This window comes from Trichoderma harzianum (assembly GCF_003025095.1).
Source record: "Trichoderma harzianum CBS 226.95 unplaced genomic scaffold M431scaffold_6, whole genome shotgun sequence".
In the NCBI taxonomy this organism is placed as follows: domain Eukaryota; kingdom Fungi; phylum Ascomycota; class Sordariomycetes; order Hypocreales; family Hypocreaceae; genus Trichoderma; species Trichoderma harzianum.
Window position 1 is genome coordinate 51,159 of NW_020209254.1, and position 17,302 is coordinate 68,460.

The window sequence follows — 17,302 nt, forward strand, 5'->3', positions numbered from 1 at the left end:
AGGAGCCATTTATCCAGCGTTACATACAATATGCTGCATAAAACGGTTAAATGATACCTTTATTAACCTGGTTGGTAATTACATTTATCCTTGAACCTATATATATCAACCGAATACCACGTCGGGGTGAGAAGAACTTCATGTAAGACAACTAGCCTCCGCATGCGAGATGTGGAAACCGATTTGATATGGTAATTATAGGGAGACTAGGACTCTTATGATGATCATTTTCCGACATGATGATCCAGAGTCTTTCACAAACAGCGCTTCAATCGATGTTTGAGATAATCTCACGAAAGCTTGCTTAAAATGTTGAAGACATTTAGCGCAGCTAAGCAATCTCATGTTTAGGCGCCTATGAGACTGCTGGCAGCATTTCGGCATCTCGGGAGATATACCGCCTAATATTGGGTACTGTCTGTGATCTCCATCCAAATGTAACCTCGTTGTAGCTGCCAGTCGATGCCATTTCTTATCCTTTAGACCCCCCTAGACGGATGATAGACACATCATGCTGTCTTTATTTGCTTATTCCATTATCCCTATGTTACTTGACGCTTAGCGTTCTTACTATCTAGATGCTTTAACAAGTCGAGGCTAGAGAGCCTTCTTTCGTATAGTGCTAGGATATATAACTAGTAGTCAGAACGTATTCGACTATGTATTAACTAGGTCCAACTCTTTGTCTTCTCGAGAGTATTCTCGTAGAGATGAACCCCTACTCAACGAAGTACTGAATGCTGTACTATCTACCTTGTAACAAAATGAATGGTTCTCCCTATCCCTCTAAGACCTGATACATCTTAGAGGGCCCATCTTCTGCTGATGATTGTAATTCGGTGACACCCACAAGCCGTCCGACGGCGTTTGCATCAAGGGGCATAGCCAGACTTGTAGGAGGAACTAGCATTCAGATGATGGAACAGGTAGGATCCGAGACAGAAATTACCGTATTTTCAGAACGATACGTGCCTATTTCGGCACACTATTGAATGTCGCAATACTCAGTCAACGTATGATCTTGACACAGCGAGATCATCATAGCTGGTACATGTAATGAAGGTTCACAATGACTACTCCAATACAACCAAGCATCAAGTATTCTTAAATTTAAGCTCTCGGAAACCATTGTGTGTGTATCTGGGGTAATATGGATCACTACTACGACAGCTCTGATGGAGAGGTTGTACTCACCGCCAGGATGAATTAAAACCGTTACCTTACTCGGCTATTGATCAAGGAAGTTAGCCTACATAACCACCTCAACCGGGTAGTCCTCGAATTTAATAGGCTCATCAACAATATACCAATACTTCTTGATGCATAACCTTATTTAGCCGAGATGTTTAATTCTAGACCCGGCATTTCCTTTCAGGCTCTATATACAAAAGCTAGGGAACATCTTGCGCCCAGGTGTCGGAACAGTATTGGAGAAGCAAACGGCACGAGCATATGTTGCCCCATGTGATGTCTGATCCATAGTTCCCATTCAATATTTTATGCTGAATGTCCGAATCTATTTATCCATTCCAGGTGGCGAGTGAAGAGAGTGTTTTCCCTCCAATCAGTCCGTCGTCGGCTTTACGGAGCATCGCTCATTTTGTGATATATGTTCTTGGCGTGAGCAATGGTGGTGGAAATAGTTTAGAGGAAAGCAATATTGAATGTAGTAGAATATGTTGTAATAGTGATATAGGTGTAAACGTTTGCGATGTCAGACGCCGGACGAGCGGCTGCGAGCAGATATAAATGAGATTGCGAGAGCGCTCAAACAACGACAACATGTAAACGCCGTGTAAGAAGTCAACATCTCATTGACGAAGGTAAACAACATGGCTGCTCGCATTTTCGCTCTTCTCCTGCTGGCCATCCCCATTCAGGCGCAATCTCCAGTATGGGGACAATGTTCGTGGCCTTCATCAGTCAAAATTTGTAGTACAAAGCGCTCACATGCATTATAGGTGGCGGAATTGGCTGGGGCGGTCCGACAACTTGTGTTGCGGGCACAACTTGCGTATCATACAGCGATTATTACTCTCAATGCATTCCTAGTACACAAGCATCGTCGACGATACCAACTACCACGTTGGTCACATCTGTTACAAGTCCACCACCTGCCTCGAGTGCATCGTCATCGTCTGCAACTCGTGCTACTTCTACCAGTGCGGCGACGTGCTCGGCATTACCAGGTTCAATTAGTTTGAAAGCCAACGCAAAGCTCAATGACCTGTTCACAATGTTTAATGGAGATAAAGTAACAACGAAAGACAAATTTGCATGTCGTCAGGCAGAGATGTCAGAGCTCATCCAGCGCTATGAACTTGGGACTCTGCCAGGTCGTCCCGCCACTGTTACCGCGTCTTTCTCTGGAAATACTTTGACTATTAATTGCGGTGATTCCGGAAAGTCGATATCATTTACCGTAACTATTACCTATCCTTCTTCTGGATCGGCACCCTATCCCGCCATCATTGGGTACGGAGGTGGCAGTCTGCCAGCACCTGCGGGTGTCGCCATGATCAACTTCAACAATGATAACATAGCCGCCCAAGTCAACACAGGTAGCCGAGGACAGGGCAAATTCTATGATCTTTATGGGAAAACGCATTCGGCGGGTGCTATGACCGCGTGGGCATGGGGAGTAAGCCGTGTTATTGATGCTCTCGAATTGACGCCATCAGCAAGAATCGATACCACAAGAATTGGCGTAACGGGATGCTCACGAAACGGGAAGGGCGCCATGGTTGCAGGCGCATTCGAGAAGCGCATCGTGCTGACGCTCCCCCAGGAATCAGGTGCAGGGGGCTCTGCTTGTTGGAGGATTTCAGACTACTTGAAATCTCAAGGAGCCAACATTCAGACGGCATCCGAGATCATTGGCGAAGACCCTTGGTTCGCCACTGCTTTCAACAGTTATGTCAATCAAGTGCCAACATTGCCATTCGATCATCACTCGCTAGCAGCGCTTATTGCACCGAGGGGCTTGTTCGTAATTGACAACAACATTGACTGGCTTGGCCCCCAGAGTTGTTTCGGCTGTATGACAGCGGCTCGTTCGGCATGGCAAGCTCTAGGTGTGCCAAATAATATCGGTTATTCACAGATTGGCTCCCACGCACACTGCGCATTCCCGTCGAACCAGCAGTCTCAACTTACAGCATTTGTCCAAAAGTTCTTGCTCAATCAATCAACAAATACTGCGATATTCCAGAGCGATTTTACATTCTCTCCGAGCCAGTGGGTTGACTGGACGACTCCCACCTTGTCTTGATGCTTCATGAAAGAGATATCGAAATTTCAGATATAGCTTCAACACATCTATAACGGTGCCTTCAGCTTAGTTAAAGAGATATAGAGCAGCAATTGACAATTGCAAATTACAGAGTCTTATTAGAATGTGATAATGAATGGGGAAACGAAATTGTTGAGTTCTGTTAAGCATCGCTGATACCCGCCTGGCATCTGCCATTTCAAGCAGCTGCTGAGGTGATCCCTCAAGTTACCTCGCTCATTAACTCTCGTCGCCTAAAAAAGGTAACGGTCTTGGCCTTCGAAATGTGTCGGACGGCAAAAACCTCCATGCGCCCCTATGTTTCCTGCCAAGTAGATAGTGGACAATGTATTCTGAGCCTATAGGCATGGCAGGCCAGCTATTGCCACCCTGAAATGTTTTGTCGCATAGCCCCAGAACCATAGGTGGCACTACTGTCTTGTCTTGCTTTCCAGCTTCCGCTTCGCAGTCCTTGTACACCTTGAGTAGGTTTTCTTCCTGGCCCTTCTCACAACATTCGAGGCCCCAGAGAGTGTCGATTTCATCGGCTAAATGCTCGCGCATGTATGTAGAAAAGCTAGAAATGAGCTCACGCAGTCTTCCGCCGTCATAATCTGCTTCAGTTGAATTTGTAGCGTACTTTTTAAGATCATCGAGGCCAGTGGAGAAGAGCTGGTGTTGTTCGATATTGTGCGAGAGCTGCCCGGCCTTAATACCGGGAATGCGCTCGAAGCCTGGAAACATGCGTGTCTCCTCCAGAATGTGATGATGCTGTACCCAACCAGCCCACGAGGCGACAAAAAAGAGGAAATCGGAGACGTCAGCCTTTGGTATGTAGGGCGCCTGCAAATAGATGGCGTTAAGGCCGCGAAGCATAGCGTTGTGGGCGAAGGCCATCTCGTTGGCGATATAGTGGGCCGGGTGATCGTCCTGGAGGTCGCATGAGCACTCTGACGCTTCACCGGAAAATAAGGCACAACTCACTATACGCTTCGTAAAGGAGGGAGTCTCAATGAGCTCAAGGGGGCCGTCGGCCCATTTGCTGAGAGGTGATGCCATGTTGCCGCTCTCAGGATACTGCCATGTATAGATGGTGAAAGATGAGGCAACAATGAAATAGAATTAGTTGCCAAGGTGACCCTTTCAGCGAGATAAATGAAATAAATCTTCAATTCAATCAGCACGAGGTTAACCAAATTAATATTAGTAGAGTAGACCAAACATGCAGGGTAAGACGTGTTTGACGCCATGAAGATACTAGCAGCCAATAATTTGGCGCATCTACAGTGGAAGGATTTGTGAATCCTAAGTTAAAAATAGAGAAAGTTACAGCCAATCGCATGAGGGAAAGGTCAAACACGAGAGGGTTATATGCGGTGCCTTGTATCTGGGAGACCGTTCGGGATCGAAAATGGTGCATTTTTTCAGATTGTAATCTACCTATCTCCATGCCTTTTCGCTGATGTTTTAATACATCGTACTAGAAGGGCACTAAGGTTTTCTAATCTAAACGTGCAATTTCATTGTTATTAATTGGTTTCACATTCAATGGCGTATTTTTATAAGAGCAACTATTGCCTAGGAACTATTTTTGCCCACCATTTCCTCGCTTCCGCTGTAAAACGGCCGCATGATGTGTTTATCTTCCAGGACTATAGTTGAGATGACGTGCTAATAGCATACGTATCGAAAAGTGTAGCAATGTAATGCGAATATATACCCGAAACTTATCTGTAGAGCTGTTTAAACATGTACTATACTGAAATATCTACTAACCCTTGTGTAGAAGATGATTAGGCATTAAGTTGACTCACGGATAAGCTCATGGCTTGTTTAATAATAAGGTAAAACAATTGATGGATATATAAAATTAAATAAATAAAACTATGCTACGCTTGTGAACATTCCTTCTACTAGATGTATATCCAACTTGACAGTGGTTATCCACTGGCAAAAAATTGCAATAGCTGTGCCCAAGAACAAAACGTTCTAGATGTATCGGTATCTATGGCGGGATCATGTGGTATCTGGATGAAACCGGTACATGGGGTGGTTGTCATACACCATTGCCGTTTATTTACCACCTGGCGGGAGTAAAGCAGTAATAGGCTGACCGTCGAGGCGACCGCCTGTAGTAATTTGGAAAAACTCAAACTGAGCCTTCCCGGTATTAAAATCGCCCTGCCACTCAATAAGGAAAGTGGCCGAGTTGACCCAGTAAAAGTCTTTTGCCTCAGTAGCCAAGATACTAAAGCAATTATTAGTTCATCTATTTTACTCTGTAGGGATGAAGGATAATTACGCGTTGCCAAATCCATGCAGAGCATTGTTAGCATAGGTTGTAAGACCTGAAAGTGTAGCCAAAATGTGTTCATTTTTATCATTTTCGAAAATCCATTGACTCGAAACGGACTTGAACACGTTAGTATTTGTGAACATATGTTGTATTAAGATATTCGTAACTCACAGTAAATTCTCCATTCGTAAGAGGGAGTACATGCTCAATCTCAGAAGAGATGTTCGATACAAGATGCCCGTTGAACTGGCCACTGATACTGCCTCCACGGATGCCAACAGAACCAACTACGCCTTCTGGGGTGGTTGTATTCACAGGAATGTTAACTAGCAGGTCGATGGTAACAAATGACTTGGCGATGGGCGAATGGTAAATTCCAGTACCGCAAGCACCGGTCGCGAGGACTGTCGCGGCCGAGCCAATAAGTATAAGAAGTCGCGGGAACATGATTGAGTATGAGATATCTCTGAAGTGTTGATGAGGATTGCAGTTGTAAATGTAACGAGAGGGAACAAACTAGACCTCACAGCGACTGGCCGTTTATATATCTTTTACATTGCTTTCATTCTATTCATACATTTTGATACCATCTGTCTAAATGTATGATGCTATACACAATTGCCTACTCACCAATGCCACGACCAATGCCACGTAACTTCGTTCTCGTTCTCGGAACGAAAAAAGGTCCATTTACCTCCCGGTCATTGCTCTGATGCAGAAACTGACTTACAGGGGCTAAATTAGCTTGCAGGATCTCGCATGGCGAGGATCCAAATCCATCAGATTTTGGCTACGTTGTAGACAGAAACCGTTAGCGCTGGGAAATATCGAGATTAAGCTTGAAAATAACATATTTTAGGATATGTCGGCGATTGCTAGAACTAGAAGTGGCCAATGGTTTCAGCATATAAAGGCGCGGTGTGAATGCGCAGACACAGCGGCGATGGATTCGAAATGGGAATCGGGCTGACATTCAATTGTTTTAGCACACTTCAGCACTGCCTAGACGCGTACTTGCTCTATAATATACTATACTATCTTGGGAATCTCAAAGTACACTGGTACACATGATTAGGCCTCCAGTCAAAAATCGACGAACTTCGAAGACAAATAAAGACACAAAAGCCCAATTATGACAACTACAGATTACAAGTGATAGTATCAGTATTAGTATTGATATAAGTGCATTTAAACTTTTGCCTACGCATTAGGGATAAGATTTGAATCTGTGGTTCTTGTGTCCCAATGCAGCCAGTGTCTTGAGACATGAAGCCTACTTGAAATGCCTCCCGTGATCATCAAATAAGTAAAGCTCGCAGGCATAGACCGGACTTGTAGATAAATTCCGGTGCCTTATTGCAGTGGGAAACCGCGCAGGCTTCTGTATCACGAGCAGAGTTTAGTTTGAGAACTGAGTATGTAAACAAGTTGTCAGCCATAGAACGCGATATAGGAACAAACCATCTCCAATTTCAGGATAACCGTAGATATCTTCGTAGCTTTCGCTCATGCTCTCCTGAATAATGATGCCAATGCACTGTTCCCGAAGTACTTTCTGTCTTTCTCCCATCCCTTTATAATGAAATCCCTTCCAATCGTCAACCCCTCCAAGGTGACATGTGAGGGAACCACTTTGGGGCCTTTTCGGGGCCTTCGGTTATACCAGCCGATTAAATGAACACCCACATAAATGGCAACCCGAAACGCCATTTGCTCACTTAACTCGCCATATCCCCTGATGACTCCCTCCATAACAGGTGCGACAGTTTCAACATTACCGTACAGCTTCCTTTCATAAAGGTCACCAATGAGTTGACCTATGTCATTGGATCGGTGGCCAAATTGCGCAAATTCCCAGTCAATAATAAACAACTTGTTAGGCACATCTGATAGTGGAGGCTCTCGCCACGGCGTGGCAGGAAGCAAGATGCTGATACGTGCTCCGTTAGACCAAAGAATCCAACATGATTGACATGAATTGCAAGGTAGCTTCAGAGATAAAACGTACTTTCCTGACCAAAAGTCCCCATGAATAAGTCCCAAGTCTTCATCGTCTTCAGTACTGGGTCTCTCATATTCCTTCGATATGGTATCTCGGATTATCTCCAAGATTTCTCTGTGACCTTCTAGAACTTCCGGATGCATCTCTAACACCTTCAGAAAGCCGTGATAGGTGAAGAGATATTTTGTCTTTCGCATCGGATCACTTTGCCACATCTCCGCTCTGAGGGCGGCCTGCTCAGGCGCCGCCGCCCACATATGAAACGCCCGAAGCCAGGCACCCAAGGCAAATCCAATGGCCTCTAAGCTGGAAGTAAGAAGATTACTGGCTTCAGCGGAAAGCAACATGGATTTCAGTCCTGTGGTATCATTGAAATCTTCCAGGACTTGAATGTTATTCGCTTCATCTAGTAAATTTAAACGCGGTACCTTGATCAGAATAGATGGATCGGTGAGGGGTGAAAAATGAGCGATTGAGTTGAGCAAGAGCTCCTCGAAGTTCTGCCACGTAGTAAATATTAGTATCTTGTTTCATGCCTACGTCGCTCCTGAATGAAAAATAACTACTGGTCCATCTACACGGCAAGCCACGTGGTTCGGGGCATCTTCGCTCGTAGAAAGGGTGCAATGCTTGATTATAACAGTCCGAACAGGGGCCTCATCTTTGGCGGAGAGGGGATGAACCAAGACACCACGGTAAACAAAATTACCAGGCCTGCTAGACAGCGGCGACAGTGAGGAGCATGCATACACTGTGTCTGAGAGCTGTTGCAGAACATGCTTAGAAGCAGCGTCTGCATCACCGTCTTCGGTTGTCATGATGGCAAATAGGTATGCAGCGGTAAATTAAAAGTCTCAAAATGTATCGACGATGTCGATATCAGAGTTTTGGATTACTTTTTTTTTTTTTTTTTTTTTTTTTTTTTTTTTTTTTTTTTGGCGCGGAATCCTACTTTGCATCCTGAAGGATCGAGGAGCTTGCCAGATGTAATTAATTGCATGAATGAGTCCTACGCTATCTCTGCAACTTTGTTCTTATCCGAAAGTAAGGCGTGGAATGTGTTCCCCTCCCCACAAGGCCCAGCACAGTATCCGCGACGCGCGGGGCAAATATCTGTTGCCTGTAGAAAATGCCAGGTAAAGTCCGTTGAGTCCCTGTAACTCATTTCAAACGCTATTGCCTAGCGAATATCTAAACTACCTGCATTATTCGACTACATTACAACCAACTATGGCAGCAAAAATACGATCTTTATCCCAGCGGCGGACAATTGATCTGTCATCTCAAAAGCGGCCGGAACAGGGTAGCTCCCAGCACTTAAACTCAATGGAAGAAAAGAGGTCGATTATAACCGCTACTTGGTACCGATTTAAAGAATCAGGCTTGTGAGATCTTATCTGGATGGCTAGAACATCAAATACGTTTTAAGAAGGCTTTCTTCGCCATTGTGCGTATAGATACAATGAGAGTACCCTTTTCATTTGTTTATAAGTCTCTGTAAAGATGGGAGAAACCCTTTATCTATCCGTACTTGTTATCCTTGCAGGAGAGAGCTTAAATCACACGTCATTTGTTATGCTGACCTGTGTGTCGTATTCGTCAGACGTCTAGACTTTTTCATTCGCTAAACACGAAGAGCAGTAGCAAATGGCTGAAGACCACACGCAACTTACTTCCCTATGACTTCGCCTAATGGCCCTATAGTTACAGGTAATTTCGTCTAGCGGTAGCTACAGCGCTGCCAACACTCCATAATTAACTGCGCGTCAGATTTTAGCAGGAGTATGTACCACTGCTCAGCCGCATGTTTGGCCCAAAGAGCATTGTTTCGTTGGATGATAGCGTCAGTAGTCTCACCGTTGTACAAATAATCGAACGAATTGAAGACATGGGGTATGCGGCTCAAACATTTAAATTGCATTGGAAGTGTGCACTGTGTGATCATCTCCTATAAGTGAGTGCAGCGGCCCTTCACGAAAGCTTCGTTGGTATAGCTTCGCTGTTGATCTTACCTTTTCCTCGCGGGCCACAAAATAGCTACCATCAATTTCCTAGTGCCCGGTATAATGGCAAGCACAGAGACCAACAGCAGTCGGCCGTGGGCCGACGGACCTTTTGAACTGATTTCGATTACATCTCTTGGGTACAAGGTAAGCCTGGATTATACGATAATACGCCAGTACATGGTCGAAAGAACAAACGCTCACTCCAGTGCCAGCCCGGGGAGAAAGTCGCGCCATACCACTCCATGGCCGCGGAAATGATCACCGTCCATAATTGCTTATTAAGGGGCATCAACAGCATCTATCTCCAGTGCGTCAACGTGGAACGTTCGCCAGATAGCGTTCCGGCTTTCATTAAATACGCAAAGGCATGGGGCCACATTCTTCATGAACATCACACAACCGAAGAGGAATGGTTTTTCCCCGAGATTGAGGCAATCACTGGCGAGGAAGGTATCATGAACGTCAACGTCGAGCAACATCATGCCTTTGACGATGGCCTCAAAGAGTACAACGCTCATTTGGAGAATGCGGAAACCGGTAAGGAAAAGTACGATGGGGCTAAGCTCAAGAGTATAATAGACTCATTCATGCCTGTTCTTAGGCAGCATTTGGAAGATGAGATCTTTACTCTCAAAGCCTTTGAAAGGTATAAGGATAAAACCGACTGGGCCAAATGGACAAAGGAGACAGCATCGAAGGCAATAAAAGCGACTCAGACTGCTGATGGCATGGTAAGTTTATCTTGATATCGTCGTGCTCTGTTGTTCCCCTTGTTGCCACGGAGTATAAAATAGTCTTTTCAAAAACCCTTTGTACATATGAACGAATTCTGACGATAAGACGACTCTCTCTAGGTTGTGGATTTGCCATTTATGGTACATAATCACGAGGTTGCGTTCGAACAAGTTGGCAGTTGGCCGCCAGTCCCGTCTATCCTTTTCTTCATTCTAAAATTTCTTTATTTTGGAAAGCACTCTGACTGCTGGCAATTCGCGCCTTGCGACAAAAGCAGCAAGGCCAAAGATCTCCCTTTTGCCTTATGAAGCAGGTCACAGCTCCGGAAATTTGATTATCTAATAAGACATAAGAGTATTGCTGCATAAGGCGTCAAGATAGAACTTAGAAAGGATGCGCCGTCCACAATACTATTACTGTTCGACTATTCGTATAACCTAAATGCGCTCTATCAGTTGTCCGTAAAGTGGTATGAGACCAAACCCATTGTAGGAGATCTTACTCTATACTTCTCCCTCTTCCATTTGTACCTTGCAAAGACTAGTCGGCCACTAAATTGACACGGATATCTGCTATAGTTTGTATAGCGAGCATGTTCCTCCTAATTGCTTCTATCTCTATACCTGCGATATACCTTGTTGTGGGAAATTACAACTTCTCGGCCACAAATTGTGATATTCGCGAGATGATGACTCAACGGCAATACAAGATACTCGTCCTCGACTCGGGTGACCCTCTGTAATGGTACTTATATGTCATCTTAACTAAATACTCTCCAAGTAACATTGTCTCTGAAACACATCGTCTCCAGGTATATCAATTGGGCTATGAGTCTCATGATATGAGGCTATGCATCTTGCGTGTAATGTTTCACAGAAAGTAAAAGTGAAACAAGTTGGGGAGACTTCAGTAAGCAATAACTTTTTATTGTAGATGATCATAAGAGACTTGGACTAAAACCAAGCTATGCTGCAGCTTCAGCCCGTTCCGCAGATAATAGCTGAGCAAAGGTATCTCTGATAGTTTCCTTGAATGTGAGATATTTGAGACCCAACACTCGTTCTGCTTTGCTGCCATCCACACCGTAAGCATCTTCTCTCCACCCCGGTTTTCCTTCTGGTAACCTTGACCTTAGCTCTGGAAACTCTTCTCGCCCGACATCAACCACAGCCTGCCATCGGAGAGACTGCCCAACCCAGAAACGTTGTCCACCAGCGGCAGGCACTTCGAGGGCAAGCAAATGGGCAGCACCGACTTCGCGGACATCTGCATATCCACCGAAATCGAAGACTGGCACTTCTTTGGCCCCTAGCAGATTGTAAATCAATCGGACGCTTTCACTTAAATGAGCCGTAGATGTCAGCTCCGTAACATACGGCCCAAAGATCCACGGCGGAGTGATTGTAACAACGTCGAATGGCGCATCCTTGTGCTCATCAGCCCACTTCCACACAGCGCGCTCAGCCAGAGCCTTTGAAGCACAGTAGGCCGTCACACCATCGGTGGACTGGTCAGCAGCCTGCTCGTAGGTCATAGGATTCCAGTCCTTTTCGTTGTATACATAACCAGGTCGCAATCCTTTGGAAGTGTCGGCGACGGAGGCGTGAGAAGATGTAACAACTACACGCTTGACATCTTTACCGTAACGCAATGCGGCATCGAGTATAGCTACAGAGCCTTTGATGGCGGGTTTGAGAAGATCTTCTTCGTTGTTCTTTGGCTCCAAGTTAAATGGAGAGGCGGAATGAATCACACCGACCACGCCATCGAACGCACCCTCGAATGCCTCTGGTACGGTGATATCAGATACGACGACATGTGAAAGCTTCGATGCGTACTGAGGAAACTGCTCAGCAAGCTTCTTGAATGAGGACTCAGTTCGCACAACGGCGCGGACACTGTGGTCTCGTTTCAATGCTTCATTGACCAAATGGCCACCAAGGTAACCAGTGCTGCCGGTTATGAGAATGACCATTGTAAAGAGATTTTGTGAGGAACAAGATCAAATTCAGATTGTCAAATCAGGTACAGGGTTACCTATGAAAGTTTAACCCAGTGTTGATTGTTCTAGGAGAATCTAGCGAGGACCTCTTCAGACTCTTATACTCCGAAACAGCCGTGCCTACAACCTTATGTTAAATCAGAGTCTAACCATCTGAGGCTGATAGAACTACGCAATGGTATAGTGATACTAAAGTTTTCATCCTCCGGCTAATACAAATTCGATACCAATCTAGCGACGTGCATACTTGTATGCTGTCATTTGTACACCGTAGTGGCTGCGCCAAGATCAAGAAGAAAAACGTGCTGGATGGTATGCAATATAAAGTTTATCTATTTCACTGCTTGCTAAAACTTCACCACGAAGAGTTTTCATTATATGCGAGTATTTTGCTATGCAAAACGTAGTGATTGTCAGACGATTTTTCTATTTTTGGGTAAAGATCTGGGATAGAAAGGATAAAAACTTGTACCTATCGATCTCGCTCTCCTGAGATAATTAGTTGAAACTATAACAATTTGTGTACTACTATCGCCAGCGAAGTCTGTGTGGTGCGGGGGTATGAAATCATCATCTCGTAGAGCTCCCTATAACACCACGACAAACGTGACTGATACGTAGTGCTCCGTTGGGCGGAATCATTCGGGCCTTATCTTGGGGTAGACAGGCTTGGCAGGCTTTCAACTAGCCCACCAGTAAAGAGAGAGAGGTTAAAGTTTCAAACTATCAGCTTTGGACACTAAAATATTACTCCATGCATCTGTCATATGAAATCTCCAAGGATGGGTTTACCGATTCAGTTAGTCTCCTCGTGTAGGACCCCGCTGTTAATCCCGAAGAGTTGCGAAGTGTTGCGAAGTGTGATCGCTGCTTTAACTGCTGATCGCCGTGAAAGCAAGTTGGAGGATGGATATTTTATATCAAACATGAACCAACGTTCATTCGTGGTGCATAAATTACTTCATATGTGTGCAATAGTCATGGTATGACTCTCTTTATCCTGAATATCGAAACCAGAGATTTGTAGTATTTATTTCTAGTAATCTATTCGCCGCAGCTTGGCCGGGATTCCTGATAGCAGCACAAGCCCTCGAATTGCTTTAGTCTTTTTAAAGAGCCAAGAGCTATCTCAGTGTAAATGTTTGACATCGAGAGCTCCTGTACTAGTCGTGCAAGAAGCGTTGTATATAGTAAAGGAGAGCACTGACTCGCTGTTGCGAACTGACATGTTGCAGCAACCCAAAACAGCAAACCCTTGTGCCTGCCCCAAAGATTTGTGAGATCTGTTTGACGAAACGACTTTGTAAGGTTAAGTTTAGATTCCACATGGTCCGCTGCAGCATGGATTGGGATGCGTAGCTTTTCCGCGGTTAATAGTATCGAAGTGACGTGCCGGCAACATTCATACATGGCTTCTTCTTCAGCATTAGACTTCATTGTTGCCGGCGCAAAACTCTCAATCTTTTCACGAAGGTCTGCACGCTTTTGTAACAGCTCCTGTGTGAGAGGTAATAATTGATCGTTTTCGTCAAGGAATGTCGCGAGCCACTTCTGCATCAGTGCTGTAAGCAACATCATTCGGCTTTCAATGTACACCATAGACGAGTCTTCCTGCCATTGAGAAGTAAGAGGTGTAAGAGGAGATATCCACTGTTCTGGTACAGTACAACCCTGACATGGAGTGGTAGCTGAGAACAGTTTCTTAATCTCCGGCGGAGTAGTGTGTAAACAATCAGCGTCCCCAATAGCCATTGATCTGAGAGCTTCGTTAGAACAAAAAAAGTATACAGAAAACTTATAGGTACGCACATATTCATATAATTAGAGATATACTGCAGTAATGCGACGCTTTCCGGGTCTTGGAAATTAGCCCTAGCTTTCAGGAACAGTCTGCGTAATGCTGACCGGTGAACAACTTGCTCGTGGAGTGAGGCTGGAGAGAACATTGCCGATTCTTCACTGCATAAGCACTCTTCCTCCAACATCATGTTGATAGATTCCCCAATTCTGAGGCATCTTGGTAAGTCTCTAGATACTAGACAGACAATTGGAGCTCCCAGGGCCAATATTGCGATGAGGCATCGGGGGCTAAGCAGTCCATCTGAAATATTCATCTTCGCTGTCAGGTGGCGTATAACCTGGCTCTTCAATTCTAGCAACATGGTCATGGTCCCCTGCCCTGTCAGTGCCAGGTGATAAGCGTAGCCAAGTAGAAGGCAGCTAGTGAAAATCAGGGTACTGTCGGCATTGTCAACCATGACAAACCTTTTCATAAAGTCTTCGTTATAGAATTTGAGAACTGTCAAGTCGACTGAAAGAGAATTGGTCTCTTTCAAACCTGGCGGAAGACCTTGGGTACATCGTGAACCAGTGGGTTCTATCTGGCGAAATGTCGAATAGTCTCCTCTCTGGGGTAAAATCTTTCTATCCGTTGCCGCTGTTGACCCCTGGCATTGGAGAGTCCGAGCAACTGAACAGCGATGCTCAACTTGGGCGGTGTGTGGGTAAGTGCGCTCATCTGCAAAAGTCCCTCGAGCGTTGGCGCTATCCTCCTTTTTGATGCTCTCTTTGCCGGATTGCCATCGACGTTTTGCAGGCCCACTCCAATATGCGGCGTGACTTCTTGTTGCGTCTGAATGAGTCTTTAACCATCTCATTTGGTTGCCTTCAAATTCCGGAGTCACAAAAGTGAATCTCGGCGGAGGCTTCGTATGTTTGCGCAGGGGCATCTTCAAGGGTTTGGGTGAAAGTTGAACCGTACAACAGGTTGAGGGTTATGTGGTGTCAAAATTGAACCGAAGTTAAGTCTGGTCTGAGACTCTTATGTCTTCTCACCAAACAACATTTACAACGCTGAGGAAACATCATACGTTTAATATTCCAGGGCAGCAGCATAGAAGCCCAATAGAACTTTTACGGGCTACAAGATTACTTGCTCGATATGATCTAGCGCAATTGCGTCCATAGGGCTGGTAAGAATCCTTTCACATGTGCGAGGCGTAGTTTGCATGGTTGTTGCAACTATGACAAGGTGTTTGGAAGCCCACTGACACAGTTGTGAAGTTCGGATTGGCCCATAATACGAAGTTTGAAAACGAGTTGCACAGGGATCTTATGAAAGAGCCTCCTAACGGCGAGATTACATGGGTCCCGGTCATGCGACGGAAACAGATATGTTATAAAAAAAGGCCTCAATTTGAGAAAGGGATATCATTGGAGCAATAATGAGACATCGTGCTATATAATATATCGTCGAGGTCTTAGAATCGGGGCCCTCTATACGTTAGTGCTTCGTGGACTCCGTAATGCTGACCGAGCATTCGCTAGCATTGTATTTCGTGATCCTTTGGGTACCGGCCGATAACTAAGCTGATATAAGACACGTCTTTAAATAAGGCGCATCCACAGGTAACTCCGTAGGGTGCACGAATTCTAAAATAGGAAGCTCTCGCTCACCTGGATAGACGGCATTTAGTAGAGAATAGATGGCGCTATTATCTAACCTTAAGCAACTTTCTGCATATAGGTTTTTGGGTTTCGGAGTCATTCGTATATCCACTTCCATCTATTTCATTGGCTTTGTGTGGACACCACAACAAACGTAGCTCCCAAGTAACACACACCAGGGGCTTGCTCAATTTTAATTCAATGCAGACCAAGTAGATGAAAGAAAAAAAAATTGTTCTGTCAACTTTCAATTTATTTATTCATGAAAATGGAAAAAAATTATGCACATAACGAGCATACTTATATTAGGTAACGTTAATTGATGCAAGCTACCACCAAAGTGCCAGAAGTCTCCGAATACCCATACGAGTATTAGCGCGTACACGCGTTTCGCAGACATTTGGCATAAGCGGAGTAAGTGTAGCTGACAATCTTAGCACAAGATCTTGGCAAAACAAAAGGATGAAACAAAAAGAATGGAATCTGCAGTATAAAGCCAGTATAAAGCAAAAACATTGTATGCGAAAGTATTATAGAAGAAACAGTTCGGATATTTTATTGTGAATAGGCGAGATTTAGTTTGTTCATCATGCGAATTGCAACTATTAGAAGAAAGTAGCGTCGATGGTGCTGCTGGATGTCTCGCATGAATGCTGTCTGCTCAGATGGCCAAACAAGCATATTCATGTAATTATTTTCGCGAAGCTAGAGCCATTAAGAACTGGAGTCGAGACCGACAGGCCAAATGCGAGAGTTCACTCGGAAAAAAAATGATGTAAGATTCTTAAAGTATGAGAGCAACAGTTCAACAGCTTATACATGAAGGATCTGCGGTATTTAGCTCCATTTATGCTTAAAACCTTATCCTTCGGCCTGTGGGCAACTGATCCTTCGATTTCATATCGAGATATATATAGTTGTATTGTATTCATCAGAATATGAACGTTGCATTTTTCGGGGTATGCCTATCGATCCATCTTGTCCGACAAAAGTAGTAAGCAGATAATCCTATGAGGTTCTTTCTAATTGTCTTTGACGTGATTGTCGTAAATCGCCTGGAGTAATTTAGCAAAATACAATCTTCGCAGCAATGAGATTAATTATCACTATTTTATGATGATCTCTGAGGCTCGGATGTGATCAAATATTTATTCTTGTGTTGTTTTAATCGTTAAAAAAAGATCTCGCTGACAGCGGCTTACACATGTGGATGGAGTCCTTGGCAGCATTCCAAGGACATTGGATGAAGCTAGCAATATCACAAGGTGGGCGCAAAACCCAATATTAAAGGCCATTTTATCGAGTCTCATCCGAAGCTTGGACTAATCAACTCGGCAGTTTCTAGAGTTAGCGTAGCAAAACATGCATATGTTTGAATGCGGTCATAACATTCACCCGATTGATGTACAGCAGTACAATTCCTTGTTGTACATACTACGCAGCATAGGTAGTCCTCGAATCTATTTGTTTGCATTTACTATCTCATTCGCCAAGATACTTGCGCTCAGTGAGCGTGCTATACTGATATCACTATTAAATTCGG

The 17,302-nt window shown here is 44.5% G+C and overlaps 7 protein-coding genes across 7 annotated transcripts; 2 read left to right on the plus strand and 5 right to left on the minus strand.

The window, feature by feature from the left end:
• Positions 1 to 1,832: 1,832 nt before the first annotated feature.
• On the plus strand, positions 1,833 to 3,271 carry M431DRAFT_494647 (carbohydrate esterase family 15 protein; the record flags this gene model as incomplete). Its single annotated transcript, XM_024917272.1, has 2 exons — positions 1,833 to 1,905; positions 1,962 to 3,271. The coding sequence occupies 2 exons, from the start codon at positions 1,833 to 1,835 to the stop codon at positions 3,269 to 3,271; spliced, it is 1,383 nt and encodes a 460-aa protein (XP_024774090.1).
• A 240-nt stretch (positions 3,272 to 3,511) lies between these two features.
• On the minus strand, positions 3,512 to 4,330 carry M431DRAFT_85378 (hypothetical protein; the record flags this gene model as incomplete). The annotated part of the gene is made up of 2 exons (XM_024923546.1): positions 3,512 to 4,201; positions 4,256 to 4,330. The coding sequence occupies 2 exons, from the start codon at positions 4,328 to 4,330 to the stop codon at positions 3,512 to 3,514; spliced, it is 765 nt and encodes a 254-aa protein (XP_024774091.1).
• Positions 4,331 to 5,344: 1,014 nt separating this feature from the next.
• M431DRAFT_494649 (hypothetical protein) lies at positions 5,345 to 6,014 on the minus strand (the record flags this gene model as incomplete). The annotated part of the gene is made up of 3 exons (XM_024917273.1): positions 5,345 to 5,519; positions 5,574 to 5,683; positions 5,739 to 6,014. The coding sequence occupies 3 exons, from the start codon at positions 6,012 to 6,014 to the stop codon at positions 5,345 to 5,347; spliced, it is 561 nt and encodes a 186-aa protein (XP_024774092.1).
• A 1,059-nt stretch (positions 6,015 to 7,073) lies between these two features.
• M431DRAFT_85636 (hypothetical protein) lies at positions 7,074 to 8,387 on the minus strand (the record flags this gene model as incomplete). Its single annotated transcript, XM_024923578.1, has 3 exons — positions 7,074 to 7,497; positions 7,576 to 8,069; positions 8,148 to 8,387. The coding sequence occupies 3 exons, from the start codon at positions 8,385 to 8,387 to the stop codon at positions 7,074 to 7,076; spliced, it is 1,158 nt and encodes a 385-aa protein (XP_024774093.1).
• A 1,248-nt stretch (positions 8,388 to 9,635) lies between these two features.
• Positions 9,636 to 10,618, plus strand: M431DRAFT_494651 (hypothetical protein; the record flags this gene model as incomplete). The annotated part of the gene is made up of 3 exons (XM_024917274.1): positions 9,636 to 9,719; positions 9,788 to 10,306; positions 10,430 to 10,618. 3 exons carry the CDS (start codon positions 9,636 to 9,638, stop codon positions 10,616 to 10,618), a joined length of 792 nt encoding a protein of 263 aa, XP_024774094.1.
• A 484-nt stretch (positions 10,619 to 11,102) lies between these two features.
• Positions 11,103 to 12,359, minus strand: M431DRAFT_507869 (hypothetical protein). Its single transcript, XM_024919031.1, has one exon. It carries the CDS (start codon positions 12,283 to 12,285, stop codon positions 11,275 to 11,277), a length of 1,011 nt encoding a protein of 336 aa, XP_024774095.1. The 5' UTR covers positions 12,286 to 12,359; the 3' UTR covers positions 11,103 to 11,274.
• Positions 12,360 to 13,356: 997 nt separating this feature from the next.
• M431DRAFT_494653 (hypothetical protein) lies at positions 13,357 to 15,041 on the minus strand (the record flags this gene model as incomplete). Its single annotated transcript, XM_024917275.1, has 2 exons — positions 13,357 to 14,068; positions 14,101 to 15,041. 2 exons carry the CDS (start codon positions 15,039 to 15,041, stop codon positions 13,357 to 13,359), a joined length of 1,653 nt encoding a protein of 550 aa, XP_024774096.1.
• Positions 15,042 to 17,302: the final 2,261 nt, after the last annotated feature.

Excerpts from the sequence above, each read along its gene's own strand:
- M431DRAFT_507869 (XM_024919031.1), bottom strand. The coding sequence starts at position 12,285 with ATGGTCATTCTCATAACCGGCAGCACTGGTTACCTTGGTGGCCATTTG.